The sequence below is a fragment of the Chiloscyllium punctatum genome, chromosome 24, assembly GCF_047496795.1.
Source record: "Chiloscyllium punctatum isolate Juve2018m chromosome 24, sChiPun1.3, whole genome shotgun sequence".
In the NCBI taxonomy this organism is placed as follows: domain Eukaryota; kingdom Metazoa; phylum Chordata; class Chondrichthyes; order Orectolobiformes; family Hemiscylliidae; genus Chiloscyllium; species Chiloscyllium punctatum.
This window is the reverse complement of record NC_092762.1, coordinates 53,958,850-53,980,408: the sequence shown is the minus strand read 5'-3', so window position 1 is coordinate 53,980,408 and position 21,559 is coordinate 53,958,850. Positions and strand designations below refer to the sequence as shown.

The window sequence follows — 21,559 nt, the reverse complement described above, 5'->3', positions numbered from 1 at the left end:
CCAGCAATGTAATATGGATTTTTGCTCCATCTACCCATCTATCTTCACATAACCAGACAAAGAAAAATAGAGATAACACAGAAGCAGCCATTCAGTTCCAAGCAATAGAATTGAGTTCCTACAGGCATAACTGAAAACCATTTTTATTCTTATTTGAATCAATACAGTGCAGCAACAAGAAAGCAAGCTGGAATTTAAAAAAAAAGAATATTTCTGTCTCAGCAATCCTACTCAGCATGAATTCAAACAGAGCTGTAGGGTTGGCAGTTAAATAGTGTGGAGTGAAGATTGTTTCTGCCTATGGCAATTAAATTATATCAATCTGGTTTAGAAATATCCCCAGAACAGTCAACACATGATTGCTTTTCAAACCATTCTATCAACACAGCCTTTCTTCTGTAGGTTAGGCCTCATCAGGGATAGTCAACATGGCTGTGTGCATGGGAATCATGCCTCACTATCTTGACTGAGTTTTTTGAAGAAGTGGCAAAGATTGATGAAGGCAGAATGACGAACTTCTGAATGGTAGACTGGTAGCAAGTTTGGATGACATAAAATCCAGGGGGAGCTAGCCATTTGAATACAAAATTGGTTTGAAGGTCGGAGACAGAGGGTGGTGGTGGTGGAGGGTTGTTTTTTGGATGGGAGGCCTGTGACCAGAGGTGTGCTGCAAGGTTTAGTATTGGGTCCACTACTTTTGGTCAGCTGTATAAATGATTGGATGTCAATATAGGAGGAATGGTTAGTAAGTTTCCAAAATTGGTAGTGTCGTGGACAGTGAAGAAGGTTATCTCAGAGTACAGTGGGACCTTGATCAGATAGGCCAATGGGCTGAGCTGTGGCAGATGGAGATTAATTTAGATAAATTTGAGGGGTTGCATTTTGGTAGGGCAAGTCAAGACAGGATTTACACATTTAATGGTAGAGCCCTGGGGAGTATTGCCTAACAAAGAGATCTTGGGGTGCAGGTGCATAGTTCCTTGAAGTTGGAGTCACAGGTAGGCAGGGTAGTGAAGAAGGTGTTTGGTACTCTTGCCTTTATTGATCAGTGCATTGAGTATAGGAGTTGGAATGTCATGTCATAGCTGTACATTGGTTACTTTGCAATACTACATTCAATTCTGGTATCCCTGCTCTGAAAAGATGTTGCAAAACTTGAAACAGTGCAGAAAAGATTTCCATGGATGTTGCTAGGGTTGGAGGGTTTGAGCTAGAGGGAGAGGTTGAATAGGTTGGGGTTTTTATCCCTGGAATGTTGGAGACTTAGGGTTGACGTAAAGAGATTTATAAAATCATGAGGGGCTTTGATGTGATGAACAGCCAAGTCAGGGTAGGAGAGTCCAAAACTAGATGGCACTGGTTTAAGGTGAGAGGAGAAAAAAATAGAAGTGACCTGAGGGACAAAGTTTTCACTCAGAGGGTGGTGCATGTATGGAATGAGCTGCAGAGGAAGTGGTGGAGGCTGGTATAATTACAACATTTAAAAGGAGTCTGGATGGGTATTTGGGTATATGAATAAGAGGGATATGCGCCAAATGCTGGCAACTGTGACTAGGTTAATTTAAGATACCTGGTCGGTGTCAATGAATTAGACTGAAGGATCTGTTTCAATGCTGCACAGCTCTATGACACCAAACAATCAAAGAAACTCCCATTTTCCTTCATGCCCCCAACTATTACCTTTCTCTGGTTACTAACAGCAGAGTTCTCAATCTTCAGATTTTGGAGACAACTGTTCTGGGTGTTAACAATCTTTGTGAAGAGTGGGATTGGGTGTAGGGTGTGTGGGGAAGTGGAGGAGGAAGTGGAGTGGAGGAAGGTGGGTGTGAGTGGTGGCATGGCACTGCAAGGGGTTCGTTGACCATCTGCATTTTCTGGCTGAGCCAGTAGGAGAAGTCAGAGTCTTCTGGGCTGTCCTATCTACCTCTGCCCAATGGAACACAGTCACTGTCTCAGAACAGAAATGCTGGTCCATCTGAAGACATTTAGGTGTACTGTGCTCAATGTTGTGACCTTTTGAAATTTGGATGGTTGGAATATCAAGCCTGGATTTCTGAATAAGATTCCATCCAGGTCTGTCAAGTCCAAAAGGTAGCATGTGTCTCAGTTCCACAAACTTTAAAAACCTGAGCACGGTGGCTCAGTGGTTAGCACTTCTGCCTCACAGCACCAGGGACCTGTGTTTGATTCCAACCTCAGGCGACTGTCTGTGTGGAGTTTCCACATTCACCCCATGTCTGCGTGGATTTGCTCTGGTTTCCTCCCACACTCCAGAGATGTGCAGGTTAAGGTGAATTGGCCACGCTAAATTGCCCATGGCGTTCAGGGATGTGTAGATGAGGTGTATTAGTCAGGGGTAAAAAATGTGGAATAATGGGGAATGAGTTTGGGTGAGATAATCTCCAGAAGGTCAGTGTGGACTTGTTGGACTGAAGGACCTGTTTCCACACTGCAGAGAATCTAAGAAAAGACTTTCACTGTCAGATGAAATATAAATTCACAACAAAATGTAACTAAGGAAATGGATGAATGGAAGAAGCAGCGTCATCCTTTTATTAGCTCCCTGTTCAGACTGTGACCCATGCAGTTGAGTACTAAACTGGCGTTGGTGAAGCATGAAGCTTGAAAATGGATTGTAAAAAGAATCAATGCATGCTAACAGATCTATAACAGGCAGAGGAGGTGAGCTTGACTTACCTTGCACTGCGCTGAAGACACCAATAAGCCACTTACAGTTACACTGTTATCAGTCCACAGCACATGGTGCGATCTGGGATATACATTTGATGAAGTTCCAGCATTTGAATCTAAAGGTTTGATTATTTCAAACCTTTGCAAGCCACAAGACAGAACACTGTAGCATCAGTGGGACAACATAAGCAGCAATGACGGCAAGTGGAGCGACATCAATAATGTCTCCAGCCATTGACACAACATCAGCCACATCCAGCATAACCTGGAGCAAAAAGACACACAGCATCTCCAGCAAAGTGCGCCAACTCATTACTGAGAGAGAAGACAACTAAACTGAGGAGATAGAAGCGTCACATTCTGTTTAAATACAGCAAGTCATACTTTTTGTGAACAGAAAATAAGCTAGAAAATGACTCACGATGAAAGGGGGCATGGTGACTCTGTGGTTAGCACTACTGCCTCACAGCATCAGGGATCCAGGTTCAATTCCACCCTCGGGTGACTGTCTGAGTGGAGTTTGCACGCTCTCCCCATTACTGTGTGGGACTTCTCCCACAGTACAAAGATATGCAAGTTAGATATGTTAACCATGGGAAATGCAGGGGTAGGGCAGAAGTGTGGGTCTGTGTGGGATGCTCTTTGGAGGGTCAGTGTGGATTTGATGGGTCAGATGGCCTGCTTCACACTGTAGGGCTTCTATGTTCAATTTAATTGTAAAAATTAATCTTAATCTTATTCAGAGTAGATAATACATTTAAAAGGCTAATAGCTGGAACAGTTGTACTAATAACTTTTGGAAGGACAGGACAGGATGTTACATTGTTAACAGTTTACATCAAATGCTGTGAGTCGAGAGCGTGTGCTGGAAAAGCACAGCAGGTCAGGCAGCATCTGAGGAGCAGGAGGATCGATGTTTCGAGCAAGAGCCCATCTTCATCAAACGCTGTGACCTGCGAGTTACAATTGAGGACCTCCAGGATCTGAGTCTAAACGCTTGAGTTCTTCAAACTTAGTAGAACGACAAGACCGGCAGCATGGTGGCTCAGTGGTTAGCACTGCTGCCTCACAGCACCAGGTGCCCATGGCTAACTGTCTGTGTGGAGTTTGCACATTGTCCCTGTGTCTGTGTGGGTTTTCTCCGGGTGCTCCGGTTTCCACCTACAGTCTAAAGATGTGCAGGTTAGGTGAATCGGCTGTGCTAAATTGCCCATAATGTTAGGTGCATTAGTCTGAGGGAAATTGGTCTGGGTGAGTAACTCTTAGGTAGGGTCAGTGTGGACTTGTTGGACCTACAGTGTTTCAACACTGTAGGGAATCTAATCTAAATAACATTCACCTCTACACAGGCTTCAAACCTGGGGTAAAAACATATTGTTGTTAAAGGTAGATACCATATATTTAGCTGGTACATTACTTGCGTTTATACTTTAAAACTATTAATCAGAGTTAGTCAGACAGCCTGATGATGTTGAAAGAGCTTCCCGATGTGATAACAAAGATTTCAGTTTCCCTTAGCTTTGATCACCCTTCTGGGTTGCCTGGCAATGTCCTGGGATGGACCATGTCGTTTTCAGACTGTGCTGACAGAAAGCCTGAGAATAGAGTAAAACTTGTGCTTTGTATTTATGATTCACAGCTGTGAAGTGCCGTAACATTGCAGCGTCCAAATTCTGAGAACCTCTCACCCCAAAGCTGTTGGCATGAAACTACAAACAGAGCCAGTAAACTATAAGTTTATAATACAACCAACTTTTATCAAGTGGTGAACACTGATGTTATCAAATCTCCAGTGATATGCCAATCAGAGTTGACAATGATGGTTGTCAAATTGTCCATGATAACCACTTCAAACCCATTCCACAACTGGCATTGATACATCCTCCCTGGCTCAATCCCACAGCATTCATAGTCTAATCATAGAATTTTAGAGATCTATCATAAAGAGGTTGGCCATTCAGGCCATTGTATATCCGCTAGCCAAAAAAGACCAAATTGATTTAATCCCACTTTCTAGCTCTTGGTTTGTAGCCCTGTAGGTTGCAGCACTTCAGGTTGTGATGATGTTGATCACAGAATTCATGATCATAGAATTCCTACAGGGTGGAAGCAGGTCATTTGGCCCATCAAGTCCAAAGTGACCCACCCAGACCCATCCCCCTTCTCTAACTCGGTAACCCTGCATTTCCCATGGCTAAGCCACCTAGTTTGCACATCCCTGGACACCATAAGCAATTTCACATGGCTCATCCACCTAACCTGTACATTTTTCAACATGTTGATGATGTGTGCAATTTATATATATATGTCAATATTATTTATTGTAGACTTTGAACTAGTGGTATGTGGGTTGTGGTATGTGAGCAGAGTAGGGGGGGCAGTTATTGATTGACTTGTAAGGTTTCCTGGCATCATGTTTTTCTACAAAACCAGCATGAGGTAATTTCTTGAAGTGATAATGAGAATTTGTTTTCACTGGCAAAACTTTATGAGTGGCTGGAATATCATCTTGGTCTCAATTTAGGAGGATCGGGATTTGTTTTGCTCAGGAGTGAAAGCCATAGCTGGGAAAACTTCTACTTTACATTTACATAAGGCTTGGTTGAGTTAGAAGTATGAAACAGTTTCTGCTAGAGATAGGTGCTAATTCAGAAAAGATAGGAAATATGCTATCTTAGTATAAGGTTTTCGTTCAAAGCTCCAGACCAAAAGTACTTGGGTAGAACCTTGAAAGGATTATTTGAAACTGAGAAAGTTTAAGCTCAGTTGTGTAACCAATCGAGGAAGAGGCTACCAAACTCTTACATCTAGGAATTGAAAGAAACAGCTGTTAGATCTAAGATAAGGAAGGAAATCAGCCCTGATTTTCAAATACTGTAAAGTAATGGTGTGAAATGGGTAGATTTGTACTTTCCTGATATGTTTCACAATCTTTCAAGTTGTGTTTATATGTACATAGTTTGGTTTATTCTAGTTTACTTTCTATTATATAATAAACATCTGTTTACTTTTAACACTAAATATGTAGCATTGCATGCTTGTGTTTGCATGAAAGAACACCTCATTAAATATGATCTATCAAGTCGGATTTCAACCTGGAATCAGATTTATTTTGTGACAATATTAACCAGGATCATAACAAACTGTGCTTCCAAGTACTTTTTATATGAAACGAGAGTTTCTGACTCTACCTCGTGAGGTCTCAATTCCCACCTTTGGTGAAGAATATTTTTCCACTCTCCTCTCATCGATAAAACTCATTTTGTTGAAACTTTTTGTCTTGCACTTGTCTGAACAATTTGCAAGGCATATCGATATAAAGGGAAAGCAACATTCAGAATGTATGACAGAAACATTCTGTTCAGTTGGCAAGTAAACTCAAGTTGAGTCATTGCCATCGAGAGTGTCCTAGTTAGACTATGACTAACAGTTAACTGCCAAGCTTTCTTTAAAGTTTAACCAGGTACGTTGACTCTGATTGGCCAAGGTTTTGCCTTGTGAAATGAACCAAAGAATGATGCAACTGGTTATTTCAGTTGCAACAGGTGCAATATGTCTGTACATTAATTCTGCCATTATGAACACACATAAATATGTGCAGCAATATACGCACCTGGAAGTCACTATCTGACAACAGATGAAAATGGTGACATCTCATGTGGGCTGGATAGCACAATTATAATGACCAGTGGATGTGTGGTTTAGTGACAGTTTTGAAAACAATCTATACTGACATCTGGTGTGGTGTTTTTCCCAGATGACCACTCTAGAGGCAACGTAGTAATTGTCAAATTTACATTTGTGGTATTGGGTAAGGGCTGTTGAGGTAGTTTGCTGCCACAAATTATGCTTTTTCTTTTTTTTTCTTGGGCCTACTGATTAATTATTGGTAGAAGACACATCACTATAAAATATCTACAGAAGAAGTGTTGTTCTTAAATAACAAGGAGGTTTACTGAACAATAGCAATAAATGCTGCATTTGGTGAGGCATAATTACTAGAGTCTTAGGGAGCCAGTGCAGATACATCTGCTCCCTCTAGAAATGAGAGTGGAAATCTTTATCTCCAAGTGTGTGTGACATCAGTATAATGCTTTAGGCCAATTTAACATGCATATAAACCCTTTCTGAACTGTTACCTTGTGCAACACTTGGAAGCTCTTGTGCACCCCAGTGGCAGAAGCTGCCACCTAAGGATTGGCCTCAATCAACAATTTGGCCAAATGATGGAATGGATTTATTTGCTGAGTTTCCACTATTTTTCATAGTTGGAAGAATGTCAGCAAAATGTTACCAGATTACTAACATTTTTGCTAAGGGAATAAATACTACTTATCAATTTGTTCTTAACCTATCCGATCATTCATTGTAGCTAATTTTTTCCAGTCCTGGTAATATCTTAGAAAACCTCCTCTGTACCTTTGTTAGTGTGATCACCTCCCTCTTGCAATGCAGTGAGTTATAGATAGTACTCTAGATGTGGCCTAACTATAGTGTATTATACAGCTCCAATATAACCTCTGTATACCTTCTTACCATAGGAACAGGAGTAAGCCATTCAGTCTGTTGAGCCTATCCTGCCATCCATTAAGTTCAGAGGTGATTGAACAGCTTTCAACTATCTTCCTATGCTATTGGTAATTAGAAATCTAGTAATTGGTAATTAGTCAATCTCTACCATAAACATACTCAAAGACGAGGCTTCCAGATCCCTGTGTCCTGCTGACTTGAATGATATGAGGACATAAATTCCAAGGTTCTTCTATTCCTTTACAATTATGTACTCTCTTATCTTATTCTGCCTTCCTTCTCACTTGTCTGAATTTGAAATCCATTTTCCACTTTTTTGTGCATCTGACCATACCATTGTAATGTTCCTGCATCTACAGCTCTTTCTGTCAACTTCATGGCCAACTTTTGTATCATGCACAAACTTCTCAATCATGTCTCCTATATTGAAGTCTCAGACATTGATATAAACAATGAAAATCAAGGTACTTAATATTGCACCTTGAATAACTGCACTGAGAATTACATTCCAGTCACAAAAGCAACCACCAACAATTGCATCCTGCCACTGAGCTAATTTCAGATTCAAGCCATTTTCCCTTGGATGCCAAGGGCTTTTAATTCCCTGATCACTGTACCATATGGAATCTTGTTAAAAGCCTTGCTAAATCCACATAGACAATATCAAATATACTTCTGCCATTGAGCCTCCTTGTTATCTTTACAAAAGTTCAATTAAGTTACAGTCACAACATTTGCTTATATATAAATACAGACTGAATGTCCTTAATTAATACATACTTTTCTTGCAAAAGTTTAAATTATATCTTTTCTCTAAGAATAGTTAATGAGCTATTTTACAATCAATCTAGCCCAAGTCTGCAGGATTCAGATGATGTCCATTCTTACAATCCCTTGCAAACAGTTACATTAAATTAATCTTGGTTAAGTTCATTCAGATGAGTAGATCTCATCTTCCTCCATTTTGTTATCACAATTACCGATGTTCCTCAAAGGTTCATCCAATACTTTGTCTAACAGCAAGGTTTCACTCTTTATGAACAGTGATAAATTGCTGGCTGTCCTTTTTCATCCCTTCACATTGCTTTCTCAGTTTCACCTCTGCATTTATCCTCCCATTTGCTTATTCTTTCCGGTTAATATTGGGATAATTGATAACATGTTTATTCCTCAATTATCACCTTATTATTAGAGATCATTTGGGACCTATATTGCTTTCCTCACAGTGTGATTGTACATTGTTCTTCTTCTGTTCAACCCATATGGCCTCATTTGATGATCCTCCTTGCATTCATCCATTCTCCAGCATTGAGTTTGTGACCATGGAAGGTTTGGAGATGATGGTCAGGGCCTTAATTCCTTTCTCTTTTGCTTCTTTTCACATTTAATGGCAATTTATCTACTTTCAGAGATCTCAAACCCCTTAATATTTCCCCTTGCATAAAGATGCAACCACCTCACAATTCTCTTTCTTAACTACAATCTGCATTGTCTCCCATCTTTGTGAAACAAATGCAAAACAATAATTTGGAACACCATCCATATCTTCTACATCTGAGACCGGTTCCCTTTTAGGTATGAAATGGGTCCTATTCTGTCCTTACTTCCTTTTCTTCTCTTTATGCAATTATAAAACTTTAGCTTTTCCTTGATTGTGGCTGTCAATATTTTTCATCTCTTCACACTGCATTCTTAATTTCCCTTCTAATTTCACGTCTGCACTTATCCTCTCACTGGCTCATTCTTTCCAGTTAATTTTGGTGTAATTGACAACTTGGTTATTCCTCATTTATTACTTTATTACTAATAATCGTTTGGGATCTATAGTACATTCCTCACAGTGTGATTGTCCACTTTTCTTCTTCTGTTCAACCCATATGGCCTCATTTGATGATGCTTCTTGCATTCATCCCTTCTCAAGGCACAATAATGTCTCTTCTTCCTCAGGAGGCTAAGGAAATTCAGCATGCCCATAAGGACCCTCACCAACTTTTACGGATGCACTATAGAAAGCATCATATCCGAATGCATCATGGCTTGGTACTGCAACTGCTCTGTCCGGGACCATAAGAAACTACTGAGTTGTGAACACAGCTCAGACCATTACACGAGCCAACCTTCCATCCATTGACTCTATCTACATTTCCCGTTGCCTCGAGAAGGCAGCCAACACCATCAAAGACCCCTCCCACCCTGGTTATAATCTCTTTCAACCTCTTCACCTGACACACATACCAAACAGTTCAAGAACAGCTTCTTCCTCATTGATATTAGACTAATGAATGGACCACTCAAATTTCAAATCTAATGTTGATCTTGCTTTTTGTGCACCTTCTTTGTAGACATAACTTTGTGTTCTTTGCTCTGTTCAATCGCCTGTTGTCTGTATGTTATGATCTGTCTGTATTTCAAAATATTTCACTGTACTTAGGAACATGACAATAATAAATTCAATCAAATGAAAGCTTTATTTGTTTCTTTAACAAATATTGTGTGTTTTTTGTTTATAAAATACCCTTTCTATTTCACCTGACAGCCCCCATAACCAGGAATGCTGTGCTGCTGCTCCCTGAGTTCTTATAGCCATGTTTCAACACTGGCTATGGTATCATTCTTGCAGCTTTATGTGCCCTCAGCTCACCTTCCTTATTTACCATTCTTCTTTCATTGAAATGTATCCCATTTAACACTGCCAAACCCATTTGATAACTGATAGAACTGCAATTGATTGACAACAATTAAGGAACACGACTCACTGAAATGGAACAAAACGAGAGCCTGCGCTAAAGCAGTGCAGCATAAAGGAGATACATTATGTAGATGTTGGCAACTGTGAGATAAGGCAGACAACTTTAAAACGACTGCTGCGTACAAAGCATTTCAGTGAGTTCAGGTACCTAATTTAATCCACAGACTCACAAAGGGTCCTTTTGCTGACAGTTACTGTAATTACCCATTCGGCTTGCTATTTTATCCCTGTTTCAATGTCCAACAGACCTCTCTTAATTTGCTAGTAACCCATTTATAATGGAACAGAGACGTGCTGATTACACTGCTGCTATAAGCAACAATGTTGATCTCCTTATCAGATGATAACATGCACTACATGTCAGAAAGGCCATCCGTTTTGTTAACAGTCACCACAGCAACCTGGATGGCAGGCCTGCTCGCGATTCTAAGGCAGGCTGTCATGTGTGTCAGAAAATCAGGCTGAGCTCATCAGGGAAATGACAGGTTTGTAACCAGCGAAGCGGAAACATAAAAGGAGGATTGGGGGAGGGGAGGTCAGCCAGGGAATCCAAAATAGTCTTCTCTTGGAGAGATGTGCACAGAGGCATTCGGTGTCTTTGTGCTGCTGTGAAATCTCAGACAGACAGACAGTGTGCCACATCACCTGACTTAAATCCCCATCCAGGTCGGGAATGATGAAAAATGTTTGCGTACAAATGTGATCAGATGTGAAAGAAAACAAAAGAACTCAACTCCAGAACTGGGCCAGCTCACTCAGAGACGGGAGGGCAAAACTGAGGAGGGAGATGGTGAGATACACATAAAGAGAGGCAAGGAATGAAGAGAGGTGGAGGAGAAACAAGAGATGGGAGAGGGAAGAGAGGGGAGTATTTGGAGAGAAGAGGAGCAGGGAGGAAATGAGCAAAAGGAAAAGGATAGATGAGGAATGGTTCTGAAGAAGGGTCATCAGACCCGAAACGTTAACCCTGATTTCTCTCCCCAAATGCTGCCAGACCTGCTGAGCTTTTCCAGCAATTTCTGTTTTTGTTTCTGATCTACCACATAGAAAGTTCTTTATTGAAATGGAAGGGGAGTTGGAGAGACGAGGATATTAGGAGGGCAGTGACAAGGAAAGAAGAGGAAAGTGGAGGGAAGTGAAGTGCCAAAAGGAGAGAAGAAAGGAAAGGAGTGGAATAAAGTGGAATAAAAGGAGGAGAGGGTGTATAGCGGACAAAGAATGGGAGAGAACTACTAACAGTTGCACCACACGTTAACAAGGCCGTAAGTACAAGTAAAACAACAAACCAGGCTTTATATCTTGAGGGATAAAATTGAAAAGTTAGCAAGTTATGTCAAACCTGTAATGAACCTGGATTAGAATATATTTAGCACACTGAAAATTTGATTACTGTATTATTAAAAGGATATAGTAGCAGTACAGAGGCAATATCAGCAAAGGATTGGCAGCATCGGTCACGTCTTAGAATCATCAGTGGGATGAAATAACAGAGACCTTTAAAATTACAAAACATTTTGATTAAGCAGATAGAGAGAGAATATTTCCTCTTGTGGGGATGACTGTGGCTAGGCTATTGATGTAATGGATGGGTTCCAAGAAATCCTACAGTGAGTTTAGAAGAAACGGCTTTGTCCAAAGAGAGGTGAGAATATGGAACTCAGTGCCACAGGGAATGGTTAAAATGAAGAATCTGTCTTCATTCATTTAAGGGAAAACCAGACAAGCAGATGAGGGAGAAGGGAGAATAGGATTACGATGGTAGATTGAGATAAGGAAAGAAAGGAGGAGAATTGAATGGAGCATAAAGACTGGCTCAGACTGGTTGGGTCAAATGGCCTTTTTTGTGCTGTATCCTCTGTACAAGGTCAGTCCTGGTATGTCACAGGAGGTGAGTTGATCGCTCTGATTTGTTCTTCAACCCAAAATAAAACTGCTGCTTCGAGCAGATATATTTTGTAAAGTCCCCATGTCCAAAGGCATTAGTACATCAAGGTCTTACCTTAATGATAGGGAGTAGTCATTCCGGCTAGTCTCACTGTTCCTCACTAGGTAACTGCACTCCTTACACAACATGAGCAAATTCTCAGCATCTGCTCGGCTGATGGCTCCATGGTACCACCTAATAGACAGGGAGAGAAAGAGAAAGATGAGAAAAATAAGATTATGATACCAAAAGTGAGAGAGACAGTGTGAAAGAGAGAACCAGAGTATGACTGGGAATGATACCATTCAAGGAAGAGCAAGGAAGTGACCGTGAGAGAATGAGCACGGTCACAGAAAGAAAAACGTGTGAGCAGGAAAATGATAAATGCAGTAGAGTGGGTAACAGCATAACAATAGAGAGAGAGTGTGTTTGATACAGTGAGTATAATTTCTCTCCTTTGTTTTCAAGAGTGTCAAAAACTGTATGAACAAGGCCATTATTCATCTGCCTTTTCAAATCAATGTAAATGACCCACTGGGAATTCCGCGATGTCCCAGCCAGAATTTATCCCTCAGCCAATATCACTGAAAACAGATTATTTGGTCATTTATCTCATTGCCATTTGTAGAACCGTGCTGTGCACAAATTAGCTGTTGCATTCCCCACATTACAATAGCGATTACACTGAGTGTGAAGTGGTTTACAACATTCAGGGACTGTAAAACGCTCTGTGATGGCAAGGACTGCTCCCTTCCTTTTAAACAGTTCAAACAACACGGCCAAACCTCCTGTCCTCCAGTACTTCCTCTCCCATCTCTGCATAATACCTTGCAGCCTCAGATGAGACTGAAATTCTAATGATCGTAGTCACTTTTCTGTTTTTTTCAACCAAGTGATTGATCTGATGTGTGGACCTTGGCAATAATTGCCACCACTCCTTTTGCAGAGTGCAATATGACTGGGCCTGATCCAGTTATCATGGAATGCCTACAGTCATGGAATCCCTACAGCATGAAAGCAGGCCATTTCACCCTTCAAGACCACACCGACCCTCTTAAGAACATCCACCTGGACCCACCTATCTCCCATGGCTAATCCATCTAGCCTGCACACTGTAGGCAATTTAGCATTGGCAATCCATCCTAATCTGCAAACCTTTGGACTGTGGAACTGGAACACCTGGAGGAGACTGACATAGACATGGGGAGAACGTGCAACTCTACACAGATAGATGCCTGAGGGTGGGATTGAACTTGGTTCAGTGGTGCTGTGAGGCAGCAGTGCTAACCACTGAGCCACCATCACATCCTAAAGTGATTAAAGTTCAGTGAGTAAATACACTGTGTGACTGTCTCTGCTTCAAGATAATGCCAGATCCTTTCCTGGTCTGTGTTGATCTCTGGGCTGTCGGTCAGATGATACAACTGACCCTGCTCTGAGCATGGGAAACATGACTTTGCTAGCCGCAGGTTGACCTTTGTTGAAAAGAGCTAGTCGTGAGAAAAATCAGACTTGGCCAAGATAACCACTGAAATAACTGTTGGCAATACTATGTTGCAAAATGAATGGGGAGTAGCTACCTGTGTTAGTGAAGGCCTGAGACAGCAAGAGATATTGAAACTAAAAATCACTTCCTATATATAATACATACAATTATTGTGCTTAAGTATACATAGGTTGTTGAGTATAAGCTTCACTCTATAAAGACAGTCCATTCCCACCCAACATCCTAAAACTCCAGACAAAACAATTATGATTACTTTCATCTGTGGAAGCATCCTTAGCTCTGGGTTAGAAGCTTGAGATTCAAGTCCCACTCCAGGACTTTTGGCTACAAAAGATGTTTTTAGCACATCGCCAAACAGGTTGACTTTCAGCCCATAAATCCTTGCTGCACCTGACAACAGGCAGTGACAGAGAGCAAGTCTCCGGATCGGCCACGCTGCAGAAGGGTATCACTGCAGTACTTTACCATAAGTATGGATGAATTTAATGGACTTCTATGGCTCAACCCTTAGAAGTGGGACAGTCACAAATATATTCCATACTTCCAGTAATAGCTTGCTTTACGAGGGTAAACCCTTCCTGGACGCTTTGGCATTTAAGAGTCACGGCCTAAGCAGAAGTGAAAGAGGGATTAAAGAAAGTGAATAAAGGCATAAAAGAGTAGCCGGTTTTTGAGAGATTCTGTAAGTGGGAGAGATGAGGGAGTGTGAAAAAGTCAGGGAGTGAGTATAGGTGATTGAAGTCTCATGATGGTAGTACATTATAAACAGAAACAATAATTTTAATATGTAGGCAGTGTAGAGCTGAGTTTGGAAATAAGGTGGGGAAGATCTTAGAGGAAAACTTTGATATCACTATGCACGAAAACACAGAGCCATTGTTGATCAGAGAAATGATAGGAGAATAAGTTAAATTTTTCAATTTAAAGGATTATTTGACCTTAAAATGCAGCTTATTTGCTAGTTAATACGGTATTACATCTTCCAAAAGATGGGATCACATACATCTGTTAGCAGGTTCTAAATATATTCCAAAAGGCAAGATCTCCTTAATTAGCAAATCAGTCAAAAACAGCTAACAGTGATTAATGAACCTGTCTGTACTTCCAGGTCTTCAGCACGATACAGAGAACTAAATTAATTAGACAACATCTTCCTAGGATGGGGAGAGGCGATCGGAGTGATTACTGCCGGAAGATCATGACCTTGATTTGAAATTCTGATTATGCCATTTCATTTCCACTTCTCCATGCTGGTATGCAAGCCCTTGGTGCCCATTTTATTGCCTTCCCTACATGTAGGGCATGTAAACGGAGATTGGGCAAGGGCCAAAATCTGTTTGTTCTGTTATTATTTATAAGTGGTTACTGTGTGAGTTACCCTCACTCCTGCATAACAGGAATCCAAGATTACCCTTAGAATCATAGAGATGTACAGCACGGAAATAGACCCTTTGGTCTATGCCAAACATATATCCTAAATTAATCCAGTCCCATTTGCCAGCTCTTGACCCATATCCCTCTAAACTCTTCCTATTCATATACCCATCCAGATGCCTTTTAAATGTTGTAAATGTACCAGCCTCGACCACTTCCTCTGGCAGTTCATTCCATATACTCACCATCCTGAAAAAGTTGTCCCTTAGATCCCTTTTAAGTCTTTCCTCTCCCATCCTAAACCTATGCCCTTCAGTTGCTGATATTGTTGAAATATCGGACATAGGATTGATAAAATGGTCTGACTGAAGTTGTCAGATGGTCTCTGATCTTCCAGCATTATTATAGCAACCCTTCACTCCAATACCCACATCAGGTCATCAGCCAATTATTGTTGGCTTTTGCTGTGGGGGTGTGGCAGGAGATGGGGCTGGGTGGCCAATTGGTAAGGGGTGTCATGAAGCAAGCTACCTGACGCCATAACTCAGAGTGCTGCTACTGGTCTTCAGGAGGTATAGGTACCAAGGGTAGAAATAACTGCAGCAAGACTAATCCCTCTAATCACCTTGTGACAGGAGGTATTGAGCAGCTTGCCTTTTACAAGCTGTGAAGGCAAAACAAAACTGAAGGAGGTGGAGATAATAGAAAAGGCCAGTGCAGTTTCACCTGTCCAATTACCATGGAAGATGAATCTACTGTGAATTTCTTGCTGCTAATTTACAAATCTTCGGCTTCATCCCTGCACTGACTCAAGGGAGACTGTATCCTAGGGGATGTGGATGGTCTGTGATGGCTATCACTGGCGAGCAGCCAATAAGCCCAATACAATTTCCCATTAATGACACTGATCTGAAGTCATTTGGAATTTTCCAGATGGCTCGCATTTCCCCTTCAGTCCTGTCGATAAATTGAGGTGATGCTCTCTCACTGGGTAAGCCAAGGGAACCACTGTTGCCTTATTGAGTTCTACTAACGTTTTCTGCGCTGTGATTGCCAAAGGGGTTCGGTTGCAGCCGCAGGCCCTTCCTATAGGATAAGGAAGCCCTTTATTTTATCTTTCAACCTTGAAAATTCTTCAAAGGGCACCTCCAGCTTGAGGCACCCCTTGGTTCTCCAATCTACACCGACAGCTCCCACATCCTGCCATCCTAGGAGACAACCCTCCAGATTTCATAGAATCCCTACAACGTGGAAGTAGGCCGTTTTGCCCATCGAGTCCACACCAATAATCTGAAAAGCATATTTCCCATGACCAATCCATCTAACCTGCACATCTTTGGACATTGGAAGGAAACCCAAGCAGATATGGGGAGAATGTGCAAACTCCACACAGACAATCACCTGAGTCTGTGTTTCCCTTTGGATCCTAATTACCAGACTTCATGTATTCCCACTCTGCATTTCATTCTGATAGTTGAACTGGGACCTGAAACATCTCTGGGACAGCAGCTGGGTGTAGGAGCTACTGGTCTCTGAAAAGCGAATGATGTTGCAAGTAACCATGCTTTACAACGCTGCCTCCCAGTGCTCCATGTCAGCATGGTACAGAGTCCAAGAGGCATAATTTAGCCTGTGCTGCCACTTCCCGTTGCCTGTGAGCTATGGTATGCCAGTGCACACTCAAAGATGCACATAAAGTCGGTGCGGGCTTGCATTTGTTTTTATTCACAAAACATTTCATCTTCCTCATACCAATACCCATTCTTTTCCTACCTACACACAGGTGAAGATCATAAGACATAGGAGTGGAAGTAAGGCCATTCAGCCCATCGAGTCTACTCTGCCATTTAATCATGGCTGATGGGCATTTCAACTCCACTTACCCGCACTCTCCCCGTAGCCCTTAATTCCTTGCAAGATCAAGAATTTATCAATCTCGGCCTTGAAGACGTCCCAGCCTCTACTGCGCTCTGTGGCAATGAATTCCACAGGCCCACCACTCTCTGGCCGAAGAAATGTCTCATCATTTCATTCTAAATTAACCCTTTCTAATTCTAAAGCTTTGCCCACGGGTCCTAGTATCCCCGCCGAACGGAAACAAATTTCCAGTTTCCACTCTTTCTAAGCCAAGCATTATCTTGTAAGTTTCTATTAGATCTCCCCTCAACCTTCTAAACTCTAATGAATTCAATCACAGGATCCTCAGCTGTTCATCGTATGTTAGGCCTACCTTTCCAGGGGTCATCCGTGTGAATCTCTGCTGGACATGCTCCAATGCCAGTATGTCCTTCCTGAGGTGTGGGGTCCAGAATTGGACACAATATTCTAAATGGGGCCTAACTAGACCTTTATATAGTTTCAGTAGCATGTCACTGCTTTTATATTCCAACCCTCTTGAGATGAATGACAAAATGAACAACACATTTAACAAGTTACAAATAACCACAGACACGAGAGGACAGAACTACTCTTCATAGACTGTGAGGGGGGGGCAGTTTCACTTGTCTGGAGGTAATTCAACAAAATGACATTGGGAGTGAGGAGTTCAAAGACATCGCTCAGCTCAGGGCTAATATAAGGCTTTGCTCTTTATTTTTGTGATACTGACTCACTCACTCATTTATCTACTGAAACACAGGCGCACAGTGACCTGCAGCAGCACATCAAACAATATTTCCCCATGTAAGTCGTGTTGAATTGATGCATTACTGGGAGCATTGTGACATTTTAGTTTTTCTGATCTTATAGGTCCTCATTATGCAGTGACACCAGAGGGCAAAATCTGCTCCACTGCCCACATTGCATTGTGCTGGGGCTACTCACTCATCCAATATCAAGTGCCAATCCAGCTATGTGCCCACTCAAGGGGATACATTATTGGGTTGCAGGAACAAGCACCATGCGAAGGGCAGAGCACCAGTGAGTAGCAATTGTAGAGGGATTAAAAGCAACTACACACTGCAAGATGTTCAGAGCTGATGTTGAAGCAGGACTCTTGGGATAGACAAGGATTAAGGTTAGTAAGCATTAACTTTTCAGCTGGGTTTGTGGGGGTTAACGATTGAGTACATTAAACCCCAATAACTATCTGAGCAATTTGTAGAATACCAAAGACACTGTAGTCCCTTTGATGCTAGCTGCAGTGAACATCTCCTACGTTGATGTTCCAACTTAGTCATAGCTTTCAGACAAACTCAGTAGGAGAGGAGAGGGGTGGTCACTAGATACGACACTGCTCTGACAATCTCACAGTGGCCCAGTTATCTATTGCCACACAGCAAGATGAGGCACTGGTCTGCAGTGATGCTGCGTCCGTGAGGACAAAGACTTCACCAACTGCCCTCTTTAAATATTTGTAAATAGGTGACATAGCATATAGGCTACACAGTCAATCTGTATGCCATTTTTGGTTACAGGGTTATCTACTCAGTTCAACAGGAAGGTGAGGTCCACACAGACATCATCAGCTCTCCCTCTCACTTATCTCATTGCTTTTTGTGGGATCTCACTGCACACAAATTAGCTACTGTATTTCTTACATTACAGCAACGTCTACATTTCAAAAAGTCCTTTTGCCCTTCAGTTGGATTAGTTTGAATAGAAAGGTAGAACAAAGATATGCATCATACAGTGTCACTATTGACCATATCTATTCCTTAGAAGGCACAATACAAGTTGGGTTGTCTAATATTGGAATCTGTCTTGCCCCTTCGGTATAAGGCAGTCAAAGATAATTGGGTGGGAACGTTGCTGACCCACGGAAGCACTGTTTCAACAATGACAACTGGCCTGTTGCACCTACTAAGGTGGATGTGAGACAGCCTAATACTACAGAGCCACAAATGTCCTGATGAGGGCAGAATGGTGGCTCAGTGGTTAGCACTGCTGCCTCACAGCGCCAGGGACCCGGGTTCAATTCCGGCCTTGGGTGACTGTCTGTGTGGAGTTTGCACGTTCTCCCCATGTCTGCGTGGGTTTCCTCCAGGTGCTCTGGTTTCCTCTCACAATCACAAAGATGTGCAAGTTAGGTGAATTAGCCATGCTAAACTGCCCATGGTGTTAGACGCTTTAGTCAGGGATAAATGCTGGGCCAGAGAATGGGTCTGGGTGGGTTATCGGTGTGGATTTGTTGGGCCGAAGGGCCTGTTTCCACACTGTAGGTAACCTAATCTAACCAATACATTTCCCTCAATGAACATCAATAAACACATTAACTGGTTCTCCATGTCACTGCTGCCTGCAGGCTTTTGCAGTGATAAAGATGGTGGCTGCATTTGTCTCACACATTGTCAACTGGTTGCTTTCCTTTTGTATAGACTCACTTAGTTCCCAGCTCCAAGAACATGCTTGTGCTGGAGGCTTGCATGGATGCTAAACACCTGACAACACAATTTTTCCAAGATAGCCAATATTTCTCTTTGCAAACCCCAGTGGCAAAAATGTGTACAAACTGTCCATTGATTGCAATGATGTTTGTTGAAACAGTGCTTCCATGAGTCAGCAACACTCCCACCCAATTTTTCTTGGACTGCCTTATACCAAAGGGGCAGGACAGATTCCAATGATGTTTGTAGAACCTTGCTGTGTGCAATATGGCTGAAATGTTTTCCGAAACCAGCCAAATAACTTGCTGGGTGGAATCTTCCACTTTCTTTTCCTGTGGGGATTGAATGGACACCACCATTGTTCCCCGCCACCTAACAATCCTGCTCCAGTTTCCTGGGTTGAGGTGAGTTTAAATATTGATGGTGACCTGTCTGTCAGATTCTCTGCAGGAATGTGTGATCTCCAGGATGATGTGACTGCAGCACTGGACGACAGCAGGAGAGAAAAGGGGCCACAACGTCACAGTGACTGGGAGAATGGTTTCACTGAAGCAAGAACGACATGCATTTACATAGCACTTTTCATAGCCACTGCATGTCACTAGGCACTCCACAGCCAATTATGTACTTTTAATGCACATTCGTAATTTATGAACCATGGCAACCAAACTATGCACAACAAGATCCCATAATTGACTAGATAATCTCTTTTGTGATCTTGATTGAGGAGTAAATAGTGGCCTGGACATCAGAATTAGTTCCCCTGCTCTTATTTGAAGTAACTCCATCAAGCAGACACTGATGACTCTATTTAACATCTCCCATGAACTCTGACAGTGCTCAGTACCACAGTGGAGTGTGGTTTGTGATCAAACCTGGGAATGGTACTTGAACCTGCAACCTTGTGACTTAAAAGTGACAGTTACCAAATGATACATGGCTCACACATTCATAAGCATTTAAGCAAGTCAAATGGTGGGAAAATTGGACTTTGGCAAGTTGCCTCAGCTGATATCTAATGGTTACTATGGCCCTGGGAGGGACTGTAAAACTGAACTTACAGTATGTTATATTGCAATGGACAAATGAGGGAAGCTTAGCTTGTTGCAGGGAGACAGTGGTTGGCCCAGCCACCAGATATTGCTTGCCATTGCAGTAAACCTGGGGAAGAAAAAACCTGATTTTCCGCTAACCATTTTACATCCACTAGGAGGCAATATTGAGTTCTACAGTTTCAGAATATGAGTTCTGTCCTGCATTTTTCATGTCAGTTGGTAAACTGGGTTTGAAGCCCAACAGGACGAACGGCGAAATTTGAATTCAATAAAATCTGGAATTAATAGATAATCTAATGGCAGCTATGTGACCATTGCCAATTGGCGTGAAAATCCATCTGGCTCACTCAGGAAAGCTGACACCTTTAAGAAGGGTTACACCCGAAATGTTGACTTCGCCACCTCCTGATGCTGCCTGGCTTGCTGTGCTCTTCCAGCCTCCTGCCTGTCGACCTTGGATTCCAGCATCTGCAGTTTTTCTGTCTCTAACCATGTCTTTATCTGGTCTGTCCCACAACTGACTCTAGATCCACAGCAATGTGTTCTCTATTAACTGCCCTCTGAAATGGCCCTGGCAAGCCATTGGAAGGGAAATTAGAACAGTCAATAAATGCTGGGTCAGTCAGCAAAACTCCCCCCTCCCCCACCGAATGAATAATAATAAAAATTTCTTACAACGCCACCCTCCCCCAGCTGTGTCTTGTTTGCATCTAATTGACTTTCAGCAGAGTGGACCTATTTTCTGTACACTTTGCTTTGCACCCATTTTACATCTCTACATCTTTCCTATAATACCATAATCATATCCTTTGTCTTTTATTCTGGACACCCTCACAATATTTTTGATTCTTGCACCCTCTGCTAACAGTGTAGAAAACGCCATTTTCCAGCTCCTTTCCTTTCTGAAGAAATGTCATATTAGGCCCGAACCGTTAATTCTGTCAATCACTCCAAAGACCAGTTTGGTTTCTCCAGCGATCTCCACTTTCACATCGGAATTTTTCTGCTGCCCAAACCAATCCAGGCAAGGAACACCAGGATGTGCATCAAACACTGCCAGGCGTCTTTAAGAAAAGGGCACTGTGCAAATGCAGGCCTTTTATATGGAGAACAAAGGACAGAAATATCTTCATTCCCCATGCAGTTTTAAAAGGAATCCCATGTCAAATTAACTCATCGTTGTCAATCATGTTGGAAAAAAAATTGCCTCATGGGCAGAGTGCACTGTCGAGAGCGAAGATATAAGCAAAGAGAAGTTGGAAATAATTGCAAGAGTTGGCTGTGGGATTTTTTTTCTGTCTGCCGTTAAACTGCCTCAACATATAAAACTCTGCCGGTCGTCATCATTAAGTGGGGACTCAGAAAATCCATTCAAAATCCTCAGCAATGCCCAGTTATATTCAG

At 42.0% G+C, this 21,559-nt stretch overlaps 1 protein-coding gene across 3 annotated transcripts in view; it reads right to left on the bottom strand.

Moving 5' to 3' along the window:
• Window positions 1-21,559, bottom strand: part of LOC140494547 (SH2 domain-containing adapter protein F-like) — a 293,506-nt gene that overhangs the window by 46,976 nt on the left and 224,971 nt on the right. For all 3 annotated transcript variants that reach the window (XM_072593833.1, XM_072593835.1, XM_072593834.1), the window contains one exon: window positions 11,970-12,089. In XM_072593833.1, coding sequence (XP_072449934.1) covers window positions 11,970-12,089 — 120 coding nt within the window. The remainder of the gene's footprint in view (window positions 1-11,969; window positions 12,090-21,559) is intronic.